Raw genomic sequence first — 24,060 nt, 5'->3', positions numbered from 1 at the left:
CTTTCAGTGCAGCAAACTCTCTCCAGAAGTTCAGTGAGGATCTCTGAATGATCCAATGTTGACCTAAATGACTAATGATGATAAATACAATCCACCTGTGTGTAATCAAGTCTCCGTATAAATGCACCTGCACTGTGATAGTCTCAGAGGTCCGTTAAAAGCGCAGAGAGCATCATGAAGAACAAGGAACACACCAGGCAGGTCCGAGATACTGTTGTGAAGAAGTTTAAAGCCGGATTTGGATACAAAAAGATTTCCCAAGCTTTAAACATCCCAAGGAGCACTGTGCAAGCGATAATATTGAAATGGAAGGAGTATCAGACCACTGCAAATCTACCAAGACCTGGCCGTCCCTCAACTTTCAGCTCATACAAGGAGAAGACTGATCAGAGATGCAGCCAAGAGGCCCACTCTGGATGAACTGCAGAGATCTACAGCTGAGGTGGGAGACTCTGTCCATAGGACAACAATCAGTCGTATATTGCACAAATCTGGCCTTTATGGAAGAGTGGCAAGAAGAAAGCCATTTCTTAAAGATATCCATAAAAAGTGTTGTTTAAAGTTTGCCACAAGCCACCTGGGAGACACACCAAACATGTGGAAGAAGGTGCTCTGGTCAGATGAAACCAAAATTGAACTTTTTGGCAACAATGCAAAACGTTATGTTTGGCGTAAAAGCATGGAGTCTGCAAAAGACCTGAGACTGGGACGGAGATTTTTCTTCCAACAAGACAATGATCCAAAACATAAAGCAAAATCTACAATGGAATGGTTCAAAAATAAACATATCCAGGTGTTAGAATGGCCAAGTCAAAGTCCAGACCTGAATCCAATCGACAATCTGTGGAAAGAACTGAAAACTGCTGTTCACAAATGCTCTCCATCCAACCTCACTGAGCTCGAGCTGTTTTGCAAGGAGGAATGGGAAAAAATGTCAGTCTCTCGATGTGCAAAACTGATAGAGACATACCCCAAGCGACTTACAGCTGGAATCGCAGCAAAAGGTGGCGCTACAAAGTATTAACTTAAGGGGGCTGAATAATTTTGCACGCCCAATTTTTCAGTTTTTGAAATGTTAAAAAAGTTTGAAATATCCAATAAATGTCGTTCCACTTCATGATTGTGTTCCACTTGTTGTTGATTCTTCACAAAAAAATACAGTTTTATATCTTTATGTTTGAAGCCTGAAATGTAGCAAAAGGTCGCAAAGTTCAAGGGGGCCGAATACTTTCGCAAGGCACTGTATATCCTGGTGCATGAAGGCTACACCTACAGATGGGAACATGAAATGAGTCCTTCTGGAAGTTCACCGAATATTATGTTTTCGAATATCGAGGTCTCATAACCCTCCCTCACTGATGCGGTTATCTCCAAGTTATCTGGAGAACACAACCACATCCTGGTCAATGCTCAGATTCGGATCCGAAAGGGGATGAAGGAGAGAAGCCTAGAGACCCAGGAAGAAACCGACCAAGTTGTGTACAAATTTACACATGGCTTGCCTGCGTCTATTTGGTTAGAAAATACATGATTTAAATAATATAGGCTGTTTTTATCCTTCAGACTTTATATAACCATATGAACAAATACAATAATCAGCTCATATGAACAAATCTATATAGGCTATAATATTCTGCCCATATTAACGAATGTATTTACAATATTTACATCCATACTGATTTAATAAAAAGCAGTAAACATACATTGTTTCATATTGTTTAATAACAGACTCATGGACACAATCACGCAATAGTAAACATAAATAACATTGTTTCACATTATTTAATAATATCAGACGAATAAACACAATCATGCTTTCTTCACAGCTTTCCTCGCGCTTCACAGCTTCCCCGGGAAACTCGACGTATTGTAGCCTCAGGCGGACAAAATAGTACTGGAGGAAGAAGTTCGCTTCTGCTGCAGTGTTCGTGATCAAATATAACGCGTTGCGGCGGTGCTTCGTAATATAGGACTGCTCAGGTACTTCGTTCAACCGTCAAGGGAGTGGTGTAGAATCAACAGCCAGTGTATAGCGCTCTAGTGACAGACGGGGGACTCGACTTCAAACTGTTACTGTTTTCCCGGGACTCGAATCTATTCAGGGTTACCAATTGAGTAACGGTAACTCGCTCTTGAACCGAGAGACCAACGGTATCTAATTTATATCTTATGGAGTTCAGGCGAGGAGCAACCCACTAACCATGCTGCACTCATAAGCTTTTGGTGCCGTCTTTGTTTGCAGAGGAAAGTCTGCCGCTCACTTTCCTTTTTCCAGCGGAGGCGAGATTCGTATTTTATTTATTTTTTTGGCAGCCTTTCTTCTGCCTCTCTCTTTCCTTTCCCCCGACCGGCTCGCTCCCGTCGCCAACCAACTGACTGGAAGAAATAAGCATCTTTGTTTTTACGGAGTATATACTTGCCTGCTCGATCAGCACCATGAATTCGGATATAAATGTGTACCTCGGCCGGGATAAAACGGGCATCATGCGGAAGAGAGCCCTGCTTCTCCGGAAAGGGTGTAGTTTTGAGATTAGTTCGAGGTAGGTGATGCATGGGGTAATGGGGCTCCCTTTTGGGTATACACTCGCCACCAACCGCAATCTGAAACAGGGATTTATTTGCCCTCCTGTAACATTTGAAACAGCACATGGTAGGTTTATGTTGTCATACACAAGCACGGGTAACGTGTCACTTGATATCTACCGAACCTATCTCTCCGTGGACTGCAGTTGTTGTGTTAATTGGCAGCTGACCCGGTCACCAGTGAACATATTTGCTCCCCTAAAACTCGAGGGATTAACTATGATATCAACACAGTATATTAGGCCACAGTCAATTCAGTGTTTCATGGTGCTTCAGTAAACTGCAGACCATAGGCCTATGTGTGCGCTTTTTTGTGAATTATGTGTGGCATCACGGATGTTCCTTGTGTTTAGCGGGGCATGCCGTGTTATACCCGGTCATTGAGAGGAACACATTGATTGTGTGTTATTATTTTCAATCGACTTATTGAAATTTTGTCTCCACAACCGTGCGTCCACGTTCAGACCATTAAGCATGTGTGCCTGTCGATTCTGATGGACAAAATCACTCAATACCTGGTGCATGTTTATCAATATTGCAGCAAATTAGGTTTAAAATATTACATATTAGCCTACAGCCGTGTGACTCTCTACTTGGGAGTCCACTGTTTTTCCGCTCATCAAACGTAAAGAGAATGTTCTCTTTGCTGCCAGTTTGTACCAGACTGATGGCTACATAATGTTACCGACAGTATGCCGTGCTCAGTAGTCCTATGGTGCATTGTGCCTATATTGGGCATAAATGAACACAGTTGGTATTCACCCCAAGTTATGGAGAGGATTTCTGGTCATATTTATAGCCAACACTCATAAACGCTCACTTCCTGATGTCGTCGCTAGATGGCACCCATAACTCCCTCACTCACTGTCAGCCATGGCATTGATTATAAATCTGTCATGTACATTTGATTACATGGCCATTTTATCCGTCCCCCACACAGTAGACTACCACAGTAGACTACCACAGCAGACTACTACCTAGCCTAAGATAATCAAGTTTTGGAGGTGTTCTGTATATTACTCATACGCGATTAGCTGACAGACTTGATATGGTATTTTGCAGTGGCGATTGTAGCATGTCAATCTTGGTGGGGCAAACTCCCCAAAAATTTTTAGATGCATGCCAGCAATGCCACTACACAACACAACACTAAACAATACATTAATTGGACTACATTAATTTGACATTAATTGGTGACAAACAGTGCCCACAACAGCAGTACCTTACCTTACCCACAATACCAACACCTTACCACTGTTACAGGCTATCAGCGGAGCCTGGTCTGGCTATCAGCGGAGCCTGGTCTGGCAGCGAAACAGTTAATTCAGTCTCATTTACTGCCTTTTGAAAAAACATACCTGAAATGGCTGACTTGCTTAATCAAATGTGGTTTCCACTGACAATTGAGATGTACAACTATGGCATAAGGGGACGACGAGCGGATAAGAGGCAATCCGTAATTTTGATTAAAACATTAGTGAGCGAGCTAGGACAGACGTAGTCAATATAACTATTTCAGTCAGAACCGTAGGATAAATAAAGGTGCCATATAAGCAGACAATGAAAGCTCTTACAATATTCAATGATTACATTTCTCTAAAACAGGCTATAGGCTACATGTGCACCACCAAGTCAGAACAGTATGCTAAGTTATGAGGGGAAAGGGACTAAATTATTAGGGCGAGGCACATGGGCTACTAACAGTTTACTACACATCATACAGTGGGGCAAAAAAGTATTTAGTCAGCCACCAATTGTGCAAGTTCTCCCACTTCAAAAGATGAGAGGCCTGTAATTTTCATCATAGGTACACTTCAACTATGACAGACAAAATGAGAAAAAAAATCCAGAAAATCACATTGTAGGATTTTAAATTAATTTATTTGCTAATTATGGTGGAAAATAAGTATTTGGTCACCTACAAACAAGCAAGATTTCTGGCTCTCACAGACCTGTAACTTCTTCTTTAAGAGGCTCCTCTGTCCTCCACTCGTTACCTGTATTAATGGCACCTGTTTGAACTTGTTATCAGTATAAAAGACACCTGTCCACGACCTCAAACAGTTACACTCCAAACTCCACTATGGCCAAGACCAGAGCTGTCAAAGGACACCAGAAACAAAATTGTAGACCTGCACCAGGCTGGGAAGACTGAATCTGCAATAGGTAAGCAGCTTGGTTTGAAGAAATCAACTGTGGGAGCAATTATTAGGAAATGGAAGACACTGATAATCTCCCTCGATCTCGCCTTCCACGCAAGATCTCACCCCATGGGGTCAAAATGATCACAAGAACGGTGAGCAAAAATCCCAGAACCACACGGGGGGACCTAGTGAATGACCTGCAGAGAGCTGGGACCAAAGTAACAAAGCCTGCCATCAGTAACACACTGCGCCGACAGGGACTCAAATCCTGCAGTGCCAGATGTGTCCCCATGCTTAAGCCAGTACATGTCCAGGCCTGTCTGAAGTTTGCTAGAGAGCATTTGGATGATCCAGAAGAAGATTGGGAGAATGTCATATGGTCAGATCACACCAAAATATAACTTTTTGGTAAAAAGTCAACTCGTCATGTTTGGAGGACAAAGATTGCTGAGTTGCATCCAAAGAACACCATACCTACTGTGAAGCATGGGGGTGGAAACATCATGCTTTGGGACTGTTTTTCTGCAAAGGGACCAGGACGACTGATCCGTGTAAAGGAAAGAATGAATGCGGCCATGTATCGTGAGATTTTGAGTGAAAACCTCCTTCCACCAGCAAGGGCATTGAAGATGAAACGTGGCTGGGTCTTTCAGCATGACAATGATCCCAAACACACCGCCCGGGCAACAAAGGAGTGGCTTCGTAAGAAGCATTTCAAGGTCCTGGAGTGGCCTAGCCAGTCTCCAGATCTCAACCCCATAGAAAATCTTTGGAGGGAGTTGAAAGTCCGTGTTGCCCAGCAACAGCCCCAAAACATCACTGCTCTAGAGGAGATCTGCATGGAGGAATGGGCCAAAATACCAGCAACAGTGTGTGAAAACCTTGTGAAGACTTACAGAAAACGTTTGACCTCTGTCATTGCCAACAAAGGGAATATAACAAAGTATTGAGATAAACTTTTGTTATTGAAATACTTATTTTCCACCATAATTTGCAAATAAATTCATAAAAAATCCTACAATGTGATTTTCTGGAATTTTTTTTCTCATTTTGTCTGTCATAGTTGAAGTGTACCTATGATGAACATAGGCCTCTTTTTAAGTGGGAGAACTTGCACTATTGGTGGCTGACTAAATACTTTTTTGCCCCACTGTACACTTGGTATTACTTTCTTAGCTACAGTATACATATCTCCCTGGCCTATTATATAATTTATGCAGCAGCATACAATACCTTTTTTGACTCACCTTGTTGTGCTGTGTTTACTTGAACAGGAAGGTGGCGTGGCGGTTCTTCTTTTGGTCAAATTTTGTCATAAGACTTTGTCATTAAGTCTGTCATTCTCTGGATTTATGGCGCTTTCAAGACAACTGGGAACTCGGAAAAAACAGGATCGGAGGTCTAGAAAGAGGCCAGAGTACCCAACTTGGAATTTTGAGATGGATGACCGTCCAAAATGTATTTTCTGGGTCGGAGCTAATTTTTTGCAGTTCCTTAGTTGTCTTGAACTCACGGAAGTCTGAGATTTCCCAGTTCAGAGTTCCCAGTCTTTTGAAAGCGGCAGAAGGATTCATACTGGATTGACAGCATGCCCAATGTTAAATGTTTATTCTTTTAAGCTTGAAAGGAGACCCATAATAAACTCAGTCTTGGACCACACATCCACTCCACTGAATAGCAGGCTAGTGATTTATTTGCAATGCTTGCCACTGCATTCCTTCCAAACTACTCATTGTTGAATTTGCAATTTCCAACTTGTAATGTTTTTGTCCAATGGCCGATAAGCACCGATAAGTTTCATCTATAATTTATCTTAATAACTTCTCTTTATATGACAAGGTTTGAAAAGGATTTGCCAGTAGATTGTCGACTTGATTCATGATGATGACTGCTAGCTTGCTTGCTAAAAATCAGTCCAATCAAAGCTACTGTAGATATAATGTGATTTGACACCATTTTATCTGTGGCCAATGACCTTGAGCCTTCTTGGATGGGCACTTCTAATGTAACTCTATGGCAGCACCCAAGGGGCCAGAATTCTTTAGCTCTCCCCTTAGATTTTGTGGTGATGTGGTGTCCCCAATCACAGCACCACTAGAGAACATTACCAACCCCTATCCTCCGTACTTTCTGCTGGCTGCCCTACCTCCACAGAAAGCACTGAGCTAGGCTGAAACCTGCATTTTGGAGCTGCCTTACTCAAGAAAGCAAAAAAGAGACCACTTAAAGATGATTTTTTTTACATTGTTTGCAACCTGATATGTGACACGTATTAATACCAAAATAACATGCAAAAGAGGCAAACAAATATGTAAAAAATCTTTGCCACTGGCCTTTTGTGGGGCCTAATATTTATGCTGTCCTGTCATTTTCATCATGTCTTGAAGAGAGAGACAACAACACATGTTAAAAATCTATGTTGAGTAGCCTCATCTGTGAAGTATTGTCATGGATAGGCTAAGGCTATATCTTAATGTTCTAGTTGTATATCTTTATGTTTCCCACTGCACTGTTTTCTGACTAATTCGTTCAGATATTAATATTTTAATTGCTTTCAAAAACTGAAAAATTGGGCGTGCAAAATTATTCATCCCCCTTAAGTTAATACTTTGTAGCGCCACCTTTTGCTGCGATTCCAGCTGTAAGTCGCTTGGGGTATGTCTCTATCAGTTTTGCACATCGAGAGACTGACATTTTTTCCCATTCCTCCTTGCAAAACAGCTCGAGCTCAGTGAGGTTGGATGGAGAGCATTTGTGAACAGCAGTTTTCAGTTCTTTCCACAGATTCTCGATTGGATTCAGGTCTGGACTTTGACTTGGCCATTCTAACACCTGGATATGTTTATTTTTGAACCATTCCATTGTAGATTTTGCTTTATGTTTTGGATCATTGTCTTGTTGGAAGACAAATCTCCGTGCCGGTCTCAGGTCTTTTGCAGACTCCATCAGGTTTTCTTCCAGAATGGTCCTGTATTTGGCTCCATCCATCTTCCCATCAATTTGAACCATCTTCCCTGTCCCTGCTGAAGAAAAGCAGGCCCAAACCATGATGCTGCCACCACCATGTTTGACAGTGGGGATGGTGTGTTCAGGGTGATGTGCTGTGTTGCTTTTACGCCAAACATAACGTTTTGCATTGTTGCCAAAAAGTTCAATTTTGGTTTCATCTGACCAGAGCACCTTCTTCCACATGTTTGGTGTGTCTCCCAGGTGGCTTGTGGCAAACTTTAAACGACACTTTTTATGGATATCTTTAAGAAATGGCTTTCTTCTTGCCACTCTTCCATAAAGGCCAGATTTGTGCAATATACGACTGATTGTTGTCCTATGGACAGAGTCTCCCACCTCAGCTGTAGATCTCTGCAGTTCATCCAGAGTGATCATGGGCCTCTTGGCTGCATCTCTGATCAGTCTTCTCCTTGTATGAGCTGAAAGTTTAGAGGGACGGCCAGGTCTTGGTAGATTTGCAGTGGTCTGATACTCCTTCCATTTCAATATTATCGCTTGCACAGTGCTCCTTGGGATGTTTAAAGCTTGGGAAATCTTTTTGTATCCAAATCCGGCTTTAAACTTCTTCACAACAGTATCTTGGACCTGCCTGGTGCGTTCCTTGTTCTTCATGATGCTCTCTGCGCTTTTAACGGACCTCTGAGACTATCACAGTGCAGGTGCATTTATACGGAGACTTGATTACACACAGGTGGATTGTATTTATCATCATTAGTCATTTAGGTCAACATTAGATCATTCAGAGATCCTCCCTGAACTTCTGGAGAGAGTTTGCTGCACTGAAAGTAAAGGGGCTGAATAATTTTGCACGCCCAATTTTTCAGTTTTTGATTTGTTAAAAAAGTTTGAAATATCTAATAAATGTCGTTCCACTTCATGATTGTGTCCCACTTGTTGTTGATTCTTCACAAAAAAATACAGTTTTATATCTTTATGTTTGAAGCCTGAAATGTGGCAAAAGGTCGCAAAGTTCAAGGGGGCCGAATACTTTCGCAAGGCACTGTATATTTATATTTTATACATCAAAACTCTTGTGTATTCTTATTTTTGGCTCTGTGAGTCATGTTTTTCACCACATAAGAGTCCCAGGTTCTCTCTTGATTGATTGTCTTTAATTCACTCAAGTCTGTGACACATTTCACAGGACTCTCCATTATGTGGCACCAAGTTGCGAGCACACACACTATATGAACAAGCTCAACGAGTGTACACACACACACACACACACACGATCTCCCTCTCTCTCTCTCTATGAGTACAAATAATAAGTCAACCTATATGAAGAATGCCATCTCCAAGTGTAATTTAAAGTAAGTGCTTTGCAGAGAGCTGTGCCCATTGCTATATTTTGAAATAGAGACCATCCAAGCAATTTGTTGAGTTGTTTGGAAACAATAGGTTCATTAGAAACATTGGAAACTTGTCTCAAGGCTTAAATATTATTCTTTAACCTGTCTCCTCCCCTTCATCTACACTGATTGAATTGGATTTAACCTTTACGGGATCGGTGTCCGTTACATTCAGTAACCTTGCTCTGATTTGTCATCCTGAGAGTCCCAGTGTCACGACTTTCTTCCTGGGAAGGAGAGGCGGACCAAAATGCAGCGTGGTAGGTGTCCATGGTTTTTAATAAGAAAAACTCCACATGAACAAAAAAACAATAACCGTGAACTAACCGAAACAGTCCCGTGTGGCACTGACACAGGAAACAATCACCCACAAAATACCCAAAGAATATGGCTGCCTAAATATGGCTCCCAATCAGAGACAACGATAAACACCTGTCTCTGATTGAGAACCAATCCAGGAAACCATAGACTTACCTAGACACCTAAAAGAACACAACCCCATAAATCTACAAAAACCCCTAGACAAGACAAAACACATAAATCACCCATGTCACACCCTGGCCTAACCAAAATAATGAAGAAAACAAAGATAACTAAGGCCAAGGCGTGACACCCAGAGATAAAATGTAGCATAGTTTTGTTTGATAAAATAATTGTTTATATTAAAATGTAGGAACTAGGTTCTAAAATTTGATCCCCTGTTGTTTCTGGCCCAACACCCATCCCGGTTAGTGTCTTTTCTGTAGGGATGCTCATTTTTCATCATGTATGACCTTCCTGGGAGTGTGTAAACTTACAAAAATGATATGGTAATAAAAAATGTATGTCCTCTATAGTTATGTACTTGGAAATGTATCAACTGACCAATTCGGCAAATTTGGACATACTTGATACAACATTTCTGATGTATTGCAATGCTTCACTGGATCACTCTGAAACTTTGCACATATACTGCTGCCACCTAGTGGACAAAATCAAAATTCGGGTATGTCGTTTTAGGTGAAAATTGAAAAAAAGGGTCCGATCCTTAAGAGATTTTAACAAGTGACATCAATAAGGGATCATAGCTTTCACCTGGATTCACCTGGTCTATCTATGTCATGGAAAGATCAGGTGTTCTTAATGATTTGTGCACTCGGGGTAGTTGAGGTGTAGTTTGGACGGGCCAGCTGTGCTGGCAGAAAATACACTGTCGACTTATTTTAGTATTTACAGTCTATAGGCACTTCTGGACCAGTCTGAATTGGTCTGAATATTCTGACTGATTACAATTTGCATTTGGTGTCCTGAGGTTTCTTACGACATTTTTAAACATAATAAATGCATTCATTTTGCATGACTATCATGGCCATTCTAGTAGTGACAGACACACACATACACAATCAGACAGACACGTTCACTTGAAGTATTAGAAAGATTTCAAAAAATTTGAACCCAGTTTGCTTAGAAAGTAATTCTGGAGAAGGCTTTGGGGATGTCTCGAAATGGGATTTTAATTAATTATTTAAACACCAAAAACAAGCTGTTAGCACAGGCTCTTAACACAGCGAGGGAAGCTGGATATGATTTTCCTCAACCAGACATACATTAACCAGACATTCAATCAATAACTGGCTTTCTTGATTTCTATTGTATTCTCTCGGGTATGCAATCTGGTGTCCGCTCAGGTTACAACCTTAAAGGTCCTCAATGATGTCACCATTGCCCTTGATTCTAAGCAATATTGTGCTACTATTTTTATTGACATGGCCAAAGCTTTAGATACGGTAGACCGGTAGAACATTCTTGTCGGCCGGCTAAGGAGTATTGGTGTCTCTGAGGGGTCTTTGACCTGGTTTGCGAACTACCTCTCTCAAAGAGTGCAGTGTATAAAGTCAGAAAATCTGTCTCAGCCACTGCCTGTCACCAAGGGAGTACCCCAAGGCTCAATCCTAGGCCCCACGCTCTTCTCAATTTACATCAACAACATAGCTCAGGCAGTAGGAAGCTCATCCATTTATATACAGATGATACAGCCTTATACTCAGTTGGCCCCTCTCGGATTTTGTGTTAAATGCTCTACAACAAAGCTTTCTTAGTGTCGAACAAGCTTTCTCTACCCTTAACCTTGTTCTCAACACCTCCAAAACAAAGGTCATCTGGTTTGGTAAGAAGATTGCCCCTCTTCCCACAGGTGTTATTACTACCTCTGAGGGTTTAGAGCTTGAGGTAGTCACCTCATACAAGTACTTGGGAGTATGGCTAGACGGTGCACTGTCCTTTTTTCAGCACATATCAAAGCTGCAGGCTAAAGTTAAATCTAGACTTGGTTTCCTCTATCATTATTGCTCCTCTTTCACCCCAGCTGCCAAACTAACCCTGATTTAGATGACCATCACATTCTGTTAAATGTCCCCAAAAGCACACACATCCCTGGGTCGCTCCTCCTTTCAGTTACGATGCAGCTAGCGACTGGAATGAGCTGCAACAAACACTCAAACTGGATAGTTTTATCCCAATCTCTTCAGTCAAAGACTCAATCATGGACCCTCTTACTGACAGTTGTGGATGCTTTGCATGATGTATTGTTGTCTCTACCATCTTTGCGCTTTGTGCTGTTATCTGCGCCCAATAATGTTTGTACCATGTTTTCTGCTGCTACCATGTTGTTGTCATGTTGTGTTGCTACCATGCTGTGTTGTCATGTGTTGCTGCCTTGCTATGCTGTTGTCTTAGGTTTCTCTTCGTGTAGTGTTGTCTCTCTCTTGTTGTGATGTGAGTTTTGTCCTATATTTATATATATTTTTTTATCCCAGGCCCCTTCCCCGCAGGAGGCCTTTTGCGTTTTGGTAGGCCGTCATTGTAAATAAGAATTTGTTATTAACTGACAGCCTCGTTAAATAAAGGTTAAATAAAATAAATAAAGATAGTGTGTGTGTGCGCAGGCTGAGTGTGTGTGTGTGTTTGTGACCTGTGTGGCCCCTTCGCGGTGTGCTGTGACACTAATAGAGGGACCGATAGACTGGACTGCTCCCCCCACAGAATGACCAGAAGCCCCTGACATCACATTTCTGACCCATCATCACAGCCCTGGGAGATGGAGAGCAGTCACACACACACACACACACACACACACACACACACACAAAATGCACCTTGACAGTCTTTTGTTGTATTCTTAAGTGAAACATTCGTAACATGAAATATAAAATCAATTATTATTAGAATGTACAACCTAATTGCTTATTACCACATTGTGAATATGTTGCGTGACAACATCAACACCTTGGTGTCATCATATCCTGTTCATTAAAAAACATGAGCTGGCGCACGCCCAGACATTTGTTTTGTGTAGAGGTGCTGACTAACAGCGAATAAACTATAAACTATCAAAATAAAGAAATTCGCACACTCCATGTATAAACTCCCAGCAATTTAATGGGTATTTACCAACGTTCCTCAAGATGGAAGGCACAGTGATGTCCTGAGGAATGCACAGTGATGACAAAACGTTGGTAAATACCATTAAATTGCTGGGAGTTTATACATGAAGTGTGCAAATTTCTTTATTTTGATATATTATATCATATCCTGTTCAGCCAATCTGTCCCTGTATTAGCTTCCTGTGTTGATGTTGATATGAATACATAATCAGACCATCAGAACCCTGAGAGAGGAGAGATAAGCTACAGATTGATGGCCTGGGTGACAGTCTGTTCATGCATTAGCCACCTGCACTAACGTCAACCAATAAAAGCATTTATAAACTGTATGGTTCCAGCGTTGAATGCTGACCATATACTGTATCACGGGTATGACAAAACATGTATTTTTACTGCACTAATTACATTGGTAACCAGTTTATTATAGCAATAAGGCACATCTAGGGTTTGTGGTATATGGCCAATATTCCACGGCTAAGGGCTGTGTCCAGGCACTCGATGCGTTCTTAAGCACGCGATTCGTCTTGCCTAAGAACAGCGATTAGCCGTGGTATATTGGCTATATTCCACCCCCCCGTGCATTATTGCTTAAATACACTGCTCAAAAAAATAAAGGGAACACTAAAATAGCACATCCTAGATCTGAATAAATGAAATATTCTTATTAAATACTTTTTTCTTTACATAGTTGAATGTGCTGACAACAAAATCACACAAAAATTATCAATGGAAATCAAATTTATCAACCTATGGAGGTCTGGATTTGGAGTCACACTCAAAATTAAAGTGGAAAACCACACTACAGGCTGATCCAACTTTGATGTAATGTCCTTAAAACAAGTCAAAATGAGGCTCAGTAGGGTGTGTGGCCTCCACGTGCCTGTATGACCTCCCTACAACGCCTGGGCATGCTCCTGATGAGGTGGCGGATGGTCTCCTGAGGGATCTCCTCCCAGACCTGGACTAAAGCATCCGCCAACTCCTGGACAGTCTGTGGTGAAACGTGGCGTTGGTGGATGGAGCGAGACATGATGTCCCAGATGTGCTCAATTGGATTCAGGTCTGGGGAACGGGCGGGTCAGTCCATAGCATCAATGCCTTCCTCTTGCAGGAACTGCTGACACACTCCAGCCACATGAGGTCTAGCATTGTCTTGCATTAGGAGGAACCCAGGGCCAACCGCACCAGCATAGGGTCTCACAGGGGGTCTGAGGATCTCATCTCGGTACCTAATGGCAGTCAGGCTACCTCTGGCGAGCACATGGAGGGCTGTGTGGCCCCCCAAAGAAATGCCACCCCACACCATGACTGACCCACCTCCAAACCGGTCATGCTGGAGGATGTTGCAGGCAGCAGAACGTTCTCCACGGCGTCTCCAGACTGTCACGTCTGTCACATGTGCTCAGTGTGAACCTGCTTTCATCTGTTAAGAGCACAGGGCGCCAGTGGCGAATTTGCCAATCTTGGTGTTCTCTTGCAAATGCCAAACGTCCTGCACGGTGTTGGGCTGTAAGCACGTCCCCCACCTGTGGACGTCGGACGTCATACCACCCTTATGGAGTCTGTTTCTGACTGATTGAGCAGACACATGCACATTTGTGGCCTGCTGGAGGTCATTCTGCAGGGCTCTGGCAGTGCTCCTCCTGCTCCTCCTTGCACAAAGGCGGAGGTAGCGGTCCTGCTGCTGGGTTGTTGCCCTCCTACGGCCTCCTCCACGTCTCCTGATGTACTGGCCTGTCTCCTGGTAGCGCCTCCATGCTCTGGAGACTGCACTGACAGACACAGCAAACCTTCTTGCCACATCTCGCATTGATGTGCCATCCTGGATGAGCTGCACTACCTGAGCCACTTGTGTGGGTTGTAGACTCCGTCTCATGCTACCACTAGAGTGAAAGCATTCAAAAGTGACCAAAACATCAGCCAGGAAGCATAGGAACTGAGAAGTGGTCGGTGGTTATCACCTGCTGTCTATTCCATTTGCACAACAGCATGTGAAATTTATTGTCAATCAGTGTTGCTTCCTAAGTGGACAGTTTGATTTCACAGAAGTGTGATTGACTTGGAGTTACATTGTGTTGTTTACGTGTTCCCTTTATTTTTTTGAGCAGTGTATATCATGGAGTTACACATTTCTCTGGGAAAAAAAGTTATTAAAAGGACTAACTATTCCCTGCCACCATATTACACTTGCTATAGACATCTTATATACCATACATCCAATAACCAATGTGTACCACAACTTGCTATTTCCTGTGTTGGCCTATGCAGTTAGTCAGTAGCACTCAGTAATAATTGATTCACATGTCTGGATATTTCCTGGCACTCAGCTGATGAGAAATGTGCTTCTCCTCTTATAATGTTAATGTACTATAGTAAGACCAGCTGTATGCCAGTGCATACCTTTACTTAAATACCGCTCATGTCGCGTGCAAAATAAATGTACACATACATGGTATTCAATCATTGCACCCACACTTCTCACTCGCGTTAGTGAGCGTCTGCGATGCTGGCCGCTAAAATAGAACTTGCTTCTATTTATGACGCTTAACACGCTACAAGTCCTGCCTCTCAAATATCCTCATTGGTTTTTAGGAACATATACCCACGTGGGTGATGAACTGAGGTCCACATTCCAGTCCAGTTGGTGATGGTAATTTGGCACCTTAAAGTTGGTTGCCAACCGCAATATTAAGTCCAAAGAAGAAAAAGAAGCGTGAAGGAAGAAGGAGAAATGACGAGAAACAAATTAGGTTTACGCTTTTATCTGTGGATTAATTGTCAGAGTAGAGGACCTTGTGCATTTCAGGTTAAAAAACAACCCAATGTTCATATCCCAGGACAAATTAGCTAGCAACAGCAAGCTAGCTAGTTAAATAGCCATAAATGTTTAATGCTTTTCGACCTGTCCCTAAATGAATATAATTGGTTCAGAGTTTGTTTTGATATTTTCAACCTGCGTGTCCTGATTGCATCTGGTTTGGGGGGACAAAATCAACATGCGCATGATGGGGTCAGCATGTTATGGATTGCCCACATCTCAGATTTCCACCACATCAACATCAATTTAGTTGATAGGCCATGTTCATTAGGGCACACAATGGAAAGCATTTTAAAACGTTTGGTGCCTAATGAACATGATGATTAATTCCCTGGTGCTTATAGGATCCCAGTGTTTTCCTTGCCCCTGTATGGAGTCATACTGGAATACCATCCATGCAATCTCCTTTTCCCAGTCTCTGGACAATGGTGCCCAAGAGATGCCCTTCTGCCAGGGGCACATATCAGACAGGCCAGGCGTGCCTATACAGACCTGCCCCTCAGGAAAGGTGCCCACTGCCCAGATGGGCAAGAGGTGTAGTGTTCTGTACGGTTCTAGCTTTGTTAGAGAGTGTTAGTAGTACAGTACATGGCCAGTATGGAAAATGTTCACGCCAATGTGTGGACAAATGGAAGTGATTAAGCAGTGAAAATATAGTCGTTCATCTTGACCAGTACATCCATGTGGTCAAGGCTACTGAAATGGCCTCTCTCTCTCTCTCTCTCTCTCAATTCAATTTAAGGGCTTTATTGGCATGGGAAACATATGTTTACATTGCCGAAGAAAGTTAAATAGATAATAAACAGAACTGAAATAAACAACAAAAAATGTACAGTATACATTACACTCACAAAATGTACCTTTTATTTTACCATTTTCCTTTAGAAATGTCGCCAACAAAACAAGAAACAACAAAATGAATGTGAAGCTTTCTAGGGCTATACAGGCCACTAAAAAAGACAACTACCCACAACATAGAAATAAAGAAACTAGAATGCCCACCCTAGTCACACCCTGGCCTAACCAAAATAGGGGCGCATGGATACTTTTTTCAGATTTCAGTGACCAGTTTTTCTTGCGCTTTTCGATGAAACACACGCTCTGTTATAGTCACAGCCGTGATTTAACCAGTTTTAGAAACTTCAGAGTGTTTTCTATCCACACATACTAATCATATGCATATACTATATTCCTGGCATGAGTAGCAGGACGCTGAAATGTTGCGCGATTTTTAACAGAATGTTCGAAAAAGGAGGGGGTTTGTCCCTGATTGAGAACCATACCCGGCCAAATCATAGAAACAGGAAACATAGAAATAAAGAAACTAGAATGCCCACCCTAGTCACACCCTGGCCTAACCAAAATAGAGAATATAAGCCTCTCTATGGCCAGGGCGTGACATTCACTGGTTTCCCTTTTCTTGTGGCAACAGGTCACACATCTTATGGATGTGATTGCACACTGTGGTATTTCACTCAATAGATATCAACATTGGATTTGTTTTCGAAATCTTTGTGGGTCTGTGTAATCTGAGGGAAGTATGTGTCTCTAATATGGTCATACTTTGGCATGTTAAAAAGTGCACCTCATTTTGTTGGCAGTGTGCACATAGCCTGTCTTCTCTTGAGAGCCAGGTCTGCCTTTCTCAATAGCAAGACTATGCATATAGTCAAAGATTTCCTTCATTTTGGGTCAGTCACAGTGGTCGGGTATTCTGCCACTGTGTACTCTGTGTTTAGGGCCAAATAACTTTCTAGTTTGCACTGTTTTTTTGTACATTCTTTCCAATGTGTGAAGCAATGATCTTTTTTTTCTCATGGTTTGGTTGGGACTAATTGTGTTGCTGTCCTGGGGCTCTGCGGGGTCTGTTTGTGTTTATAAACAGAGCCCCAGGACCAGCTTGCTTAGGGGGCTCTTCTCCAGGATAATTTCTCTGTAGGTGATGGCTTTGTTATGGAAGGTTTGGGAATCGTTTCCTTTTAGTGGAGTTGTAGAATTTATCGACTCTTTTGTGGATTTTGATAATTAGTGGGTATTGTCCTAATTTTGCTCTGCATGCATTTTTTGGAGTCTTTGCTGTTTTACGTTATACACTGAGGATTTTTTGGCAAAATTCTGCATGCAGTCTCAACTTGGTGTTTTTCCCATTTTGTGAATTCTTGGTTGGTGAGCTGACCTCAGACCTCACAACCATAAAGGGCAATAGGTTCTATAACTGATTCAAGTCTTTTTTGCCAGGTCTAATTGGTATGTCGAATTACATTACCTTTTGATGGCATAGAAGGCCCTTCTTACCTTGTCTCTCAGATCATTCACAGCTTTGTGGAAGTTACCTGTGACGCTGATGTTTAGGCCGAAGTTTGTCTATTTTTTGTGTGCTCTAGGGCAATGGTGTCTAGATGGAATTTGTATTTGTGGTCCTGGCAACTGGACCTTTTTTAAAACACCATTATTTTTGTCTTACTGAGATTTTCTGTCAGGGGCCAGGTTTGACAGTAAATGTGCAGAAGATCTAGGTGCTGCGGTAGGTCCTCCTTGGTTAGGCACAGAAGCGCCAGATCATCAGCAAACGGTAGACATTTGACTTCAGATTCTAGTAGGGTGAGGACGGGTGCTGCAGACTGTTCTTGTGCCCCCGCCAATTCGTTGATATATATGTTGAAGAGGGTGTTGAAGAGGGTGTCTCTCTCTCTCTTCCCTGCTCGTACAATATCCTCAGAGAAAGTTTTAATTAAAGTGAATCTACTTTGATACATCATTTATGTCCATATAAATCTCTCTTGCTGCCAACAGTGTTATGTAACCAACTAGAGTACAGCACAGAAGAATCCCCTCTCATTTGTTCCAGGATGTTGGTTTGAGAGCAGAACAGAACAGTCAGACAAGTAGTCTGAAGACTGGATCCAGATGAGGGTGAATCATCTGATCATCCTAAATTGGAAATATTAGCGAGAAACCCATGTTACGAATGTTGTACCCCAACTTTCTCAGTCAGAAAAGAGGCAGGATTTCTGAGGTAGTGCATGAAAGGAGCTTAAGTGACCCTGCCAGTAAGAGTGTCTCTGATTGGCTGGGCCTGTGGGGTCTTGTCTGTGAGCCTGTTGTGACCTCCGATGGGAGGAGGTGTGATGTGGAAACTCTCTGACTCACAGCCTGCCATAGTGTTTATAGTGGAGCTCTAGTGTGAAACTGTCTGCATCATATAATAGATGGAGAGAGAAAGGGGAAGTGACCTCACACTGTGTGTGTGTGTGTGTGTGTGTGTGTGTGTGTGTGTGTGTGTGTGTGTGTGTGCTGTGTTTGTGCATGTACATGCATGTGTGTGTGTGTGCGTATGCGTGTGTGAGAGAGAGCGTGATAACGTGTGTGTGGTTTAATGAGTGTGTGTAATGTATTCTGTACATCCCAACGCTACACATATGCTCCACAGATACGGATGTACAGAATAAATACATACACTATTTCAGCAAATAGAGTATATCCATCACTAGATTTGACAGCTCTGTGCACATGTTTGTGAAAGTGGTTTGAGTTAGTTTCATGTTTGTACGATCTTTGATGTTGTGTACTGTAACTGAATTCACCCATGTGGTGTGTCACACTTCCATGCATGTTTTTTTGTGTGTTAGTAGGTGTATCTTTTAGAGGTCGACCGATTTATCGGAAGGGCCGATTTCAAGTTTTCATAACAATCGGTAACCAGCATTTTTGGACACCGATTATGGCCGATTACATTGCACTCCACGAGGAGACTGCGTGGCAGGCTGACTACCTGTTACGCGAGTGCAGCAAGGAGCCAAGGTAAGTTTCTAGCTAGCATTAAACTTATCGAATAAAAAACTATCAATCTTAACATAATCACTAGTTAACGACACATGGTTGATGATATTACTAGTTTATCTAGCTTGTCCTGCATTGCATATAATCGATGCGGTGCCTGTTAATTTATCATGGAATCACAACCTAAAACTTCTTACCTGGGAATATTGAAGACTCATGTTAAAAGGAACCTCTGTATGTTTTCATGTTCTGAGCAAGGAACTTAAACGTTAGCTTTTTTCCATGGCAAACATTGCACTTTTACTTTCTTCTCCAACACTTTGTTGTTGCATTATTTAAATCAAATTGAACATGTTTCATTATTTATTTGAGATTAAATTGATTTTATTGATGTATTATATTAAGTTAAAATAAAAGTGTTCATTCAGTATTGTTGTAATTGTCATTATTACAATTGTCACGCCCTGACCTTAGATATCTCTGTGTTTCTATATATTTTGGTTAGGTCAGGGTGTGACTAGGGTGGGTACTCTAGTTTTTGTATGTCTAGGGTTTTTTGTATGTCTATGTTGGCCTGATATGGTTCCCAATCAGAGACAGCTGTTTATCATTGTCTCTGATTGGGGATCATATTTAGGTAGCCATTTTCCTCATTTGTTTTGTGGGATCTTGTCTATGTATAGTTGCCTTAGTGCACATCTGTAGCGGCACGGTTCATTTGGTTGTTTGTTGTTTTGTTCAGTGAGTTTCGATTTATTAAAATTATTATTATGTGGAACTCTACTCACGCTGCGCCTTGGTCCGATCATTATGACGAACGTGACAACAAATATATATATATATATATATATAAAATTGGGTGATTAATCAGTATTGGATTTTTTTGGTCCTCCAATAATCGATATCGGTGTTGAAAAATCATAATCGGTCGACCTCTAGAATCTTTAGCCTTTGACCTTTCTCTGTCCATTTCTGCCATGAGAGCAGAGTGTGGTCTTCATGGCTGGTTGTTATATATACATGCACATGATTCTGGTTGTTTCTACAATTCCACCAGGGCAGGCCTTTACAGTATAGAGTACGTGTCCCAAATGGCATCCTATTTCCTATTTAATGCATATAGGGAATAGGATGCCATTTGGAACACAGACATAGTCAGCCCCAAAGAGGGCTCAGTGATCTCGGATAAACACTGGACCATAATCACTGCCATATGTGTCTTCAGCAGAGCAGAGCCCAACACACAATACAGCCCACCAATCTCATTTAGTCAGAACAATAGACTAAATAGGGATGGAGAAAAATACAAAAAAGCCCTCTCTTGATTACAGCTTTCCGTATGTCTGGATCCGTTTATGGTTTAAGACGCATATCTACATATTACAGAAACCTTGCGTGTGTGTGTGTGTGTGGGTGTGTGCATGCATGTGTGTGTGAGTGCGTTAGTGTGTATTATAGCTAACGTGTGTGTGTACACACTGCATGCATGTATGTGTGCACTAGAGTGTGTGTGTTTGTGTGTGTGTTGCTCCCTGTGCGTGTGTAGTGCAGCACACTGCTCTGCTCCAGGAAGTTTCACTCTGGAAAAGCGTTTCCCGTTATAACGTGCTGCTGGAAATGGCCCAGTGTGCGTGGGTGAAAGGAGTTGTATTTTCACAGGGCCTCGGTTGAGACTCAGGGGGTTTGAGCACAGCCACAAGCCATGTGATGAAAGGAGGGAGGATGGCTGGGTGTGTGTTTTTGACTGTTCTTACTCTGTGAGGTGATGTAAGGAGTATGTGTTTGTGTGTGTGGGTGTTTGTGCGTGCATGCCATATATATGTACTAAATGAGTGAGAGAAAATAGATTGTATTCACTTGGCTGAATGACAGACAGATCAAAAGCCAGTGTCAAGGTTATGATATTGACTTGCCTCAATCTTCATTACTCATGGTAATTCACACATGAATATACAGGTAACTGCCTAAACAAAGCGAGCTGTATGGGGCCATAAGCAAACAAGAAAATGCTCATCCAGACGCGGAGCTCCTAATGGCCGGTGATTTTAATGCAGGAAAACTGAAATCCATATGACCTCATTTCTACCAGCATGTCACCTGTGCAACTAGAGGGATACAAACTCGAGATCACCTCCACACACATAAAAGCATACAAAACTCTCCCCCACCCTCCATTTGGTAAATTGGACCATAACTCCTGCTTACAAGCAAAAACTCAAACGGGAAGTACCAGTGACGTGTTCAATATGGAAGTGGTTCGATGAAGCAGATGCTAAATTATAGGACTATTTCGCTAGCACAGACTGGAATATGTTCCGTGATTGAGGAGTTTACCACATCTGTCACCGGCTTCATTAATAAGTGCATCAATGACATTGTCCCCACAGTGATCATACGTACATATCCCAACCAGAAGCTATGGATTACATGCAACATCCGCATTGAGCTAGGCTAGAGCTGCCGCTTTCAAGGAGCAGGACACTAATCCGGCGCTTATAATAAATTCTGCTATGCCAACCGACAAACCATCAAACAGGCAAAGCGTCAATACAGGACTAAGATCGAATCCTACTACACCAGCTTTGACGCTCGTAGGATGTGGCAGAGCTGGCAGACTATCACAGATTACAAAGGGAAACCTAGCTGAGAGCTGAGAAGTGACAAGAGCCTACTTGGAGAGCTAAATTCCTTCTATGCTCGTTTTGAGGCAAGCAACAAATCAAATCAAATCAAATTTATTTATATAGCCCTTCGTACATCAGCTGATATCTCAAAGTGCTGTACAGAAACCCAGCCTAAAACCCCAAACAGCAAGCAATGCAGGTGTAGTAGCACGGTGGCTAGGAAAAACTCCCTAGAAAGGCCAAAACCTAGGAAGAAACCTAGAGAGGAACCAGGCTATGTGGGGTGGCCAGTCCTCTTCTGGCTGTGCCGGGTGGAGATTATAACAGAACATGGCCAAGATGTTCAAATGTTCATAAATGACCAGCATGGTCGAATAATAATAAGGCAGAACAGTTAAAACTGGAGTAGCAGCACGGTCAGGTGGACTGGGGACAGCAAGGAGCCATCATGTCAGGTAGTCCTGGGGCATGGTCCTAGGGCTCAGGTCAGTTGAAACTGGAGCAGCAGCACGGCCAGGGCCAAACAGGAAGGATATAACCGCACCCACTTTGCCAAAGCACAGCCCCCACACCACTAGAGGGATATCTTCAACCACCAACTTACCATCCTGAGACAAGGCTGAGTATAGCCCACAGCCCAGACAGGATGACCACATCAGTGAATCAACCCACTCAGGTGACGCACCCCCTCCAGGGACGACATGAGAGAGCCCCAGAAAGCCAGTGACTCAGCCCCTGTAATAGGGTTAGAGGCAGAGAATCCCAGTGGAAAGAGGGGAACCGGCCAGGCAGAGACAGCAAGGGCGGTTCGTTGCTCCAGAGCCTTTCCGTTCACCTTTCCACTCCTGGGCCAGACTACACTCAATCATATGACCCACTGAAGAGATGAGTCTTCAGTAGAGACTTAAAGGTTGAGACCGAGTTTGCGTCTCTGACATGGGCAGGCAGACCGTTCCATAAAAATGGAGCTCTATAGGAGAAAGCCCTGCCTCCAGCTGTTTGCTTAGAAATTCTAGGGACAATTAGGAGGCCTGCGTCTTGTGACCGTAGCGTACATGTAGGTATGTATGGCAGGACCAAATCAGAGAGATAGGTAGGAGCAAGCCCATGTAATGCTTTGTAGGTTAGCAGTAAAACCTTGAAATCAGCCCTTGGTTTGACAAGAAGCCAGTGTAGAGAGGCTAGCACTGGAGTAATATGATCAAATTTCTTGGTTCTAGTCAGGATTCTAGCAGCCGTATTTAGCACTAACTGAAGTTTATTTAGTGCTTTATCCCGGTAGCCGGAAAGTAGAGCATTGCAGTAGTCTAACCTAGAAGTGACAAAAGCATGGATTAATTTTTCTGCATCTGAACACTGAACCATGCATGAGACCAGCTGTTCCAGATGACTGTATGATCACGCTTTCCATAGCTGATGTGAGTAAGACCTTTAATCAGCTTAACGTTCACAAGGCCGCAGGGCCAGACGGAATACCAGGACGCGTATACAGAGCTTCCGCTGACCAGCTGGAAAGAGTCTTCACTGACATTTTCAACCTCTCTCTGACCCAGTCTGTGATACTTACATGTTTTGAAGCAAACCACCATATTCCCTGTGCCTAAGAACACCAAGGTAAGGTCTAAATGACTATCGCTCCATAGCACTCATATCTGTAGCCATGAAATCCTTTGAAAGGCTGGTCATGGCTCACATCAATACCATCAACCCAGAAACCCTGGACCCACTCCAATTCGCATACCACCCCAACAGATCCAAAGATGAGCTTCGGTTGTCCCTAACTAAAAAAAATCTTGGTTGACTGAAAGTCGTCTGTTCTTTCGACTGATCGATTGGTCAAAATGTTTAAACATTTTCCCTATATAGACACACCATATGTGGTTTAATAAAATCAATTAAAAGCATTGGGCTTGTCTGATGCTTTAAGCTTACTGTTTGATGAAATAACACAGAAACGACTCAAGAGGGAGCCAGAGATCTAGATAACCATTACTCTCCTGAAATTGCCGGTAATAGGCTACATGAGGAGTTGGCAACATTTCACATCTGGAACGCCAATTTATCTTACCATTTCCAACGATCTGCGTATAATAACGTCTTCATATCTCAAACTTATTTTCATGTGGTTAATCAAAATCCTATCCAAATAAAATAAAAATATATATACACCTGAAAAGTAACTTCTATTGCCAGCTATGTAAAAATAGCCTACATAAAGTCAACAAATACAAATATTTCAGCCTGCAGGTAGAAAATATCCGGATAAAAAAAATTCTATACTGTAAATCACATTGGCTATGCATGGCCTGTCTGCAACGAGCTTGAAACATT

The 24,060-nt window shown here is 42.4% G+C and overlaps 1 protein-coding gene across 6 annotated transcripts in view; it reads left to right on the top strand.

Annotated features, from left to right (window-relative positions):
* The first annotated feature begins 1,815 nt into the window (after positions 1-1,815).
* The window catches only part of LOC110509517 (GTPase-activating Rap/Ran-GAP domain-like protein 3), a 178,578-nt gene continuing 156,333 nt past the window's right edge, over positions 1,816-24,060 (top strand). For 2 of the 6 annotated variants that reach the window (XR_005040445.1, XM_036967903.1), the window contains exon 1: positions 1,816-2,540. Coding sequence is in view for 5 of the 6 variants with exons in the window: in XM_036967903.1 (XP_036823798.1) it covers positions 2,437-2,540 (104 nt within the window). In the remaining variant the exon portion in view is untranslated. The remainder of the gene's footprint in view (positions 2,541-24,060) is intronic. The other 4 variants (XM_021590431.2, XM_021590428.2, XM_021590424.2 and 1 more) reach the window with 2 other exon arrangements.

Source organism: Oncorhynchus mykiss, chromosome Y (assembly GCF_013265735.2).
Source record: "Oncorhynchus mykiss isolate Arlee chromosome Y, USDA_OmykA_1.1, whole genome shotgun sequence".
Lineage (NCBI taxonomy): Eukaryota > Metazoa > Chordata > Actinopteri > Salmoniformes > Salmonidae > Oncorhynchus > Oncorhynchus mykiss.
The sequence above is the reverse complement of the archived record's forward strand: the minus strand, read 5'-3'. Positions and strand labels throughout refer to the sequence as shown.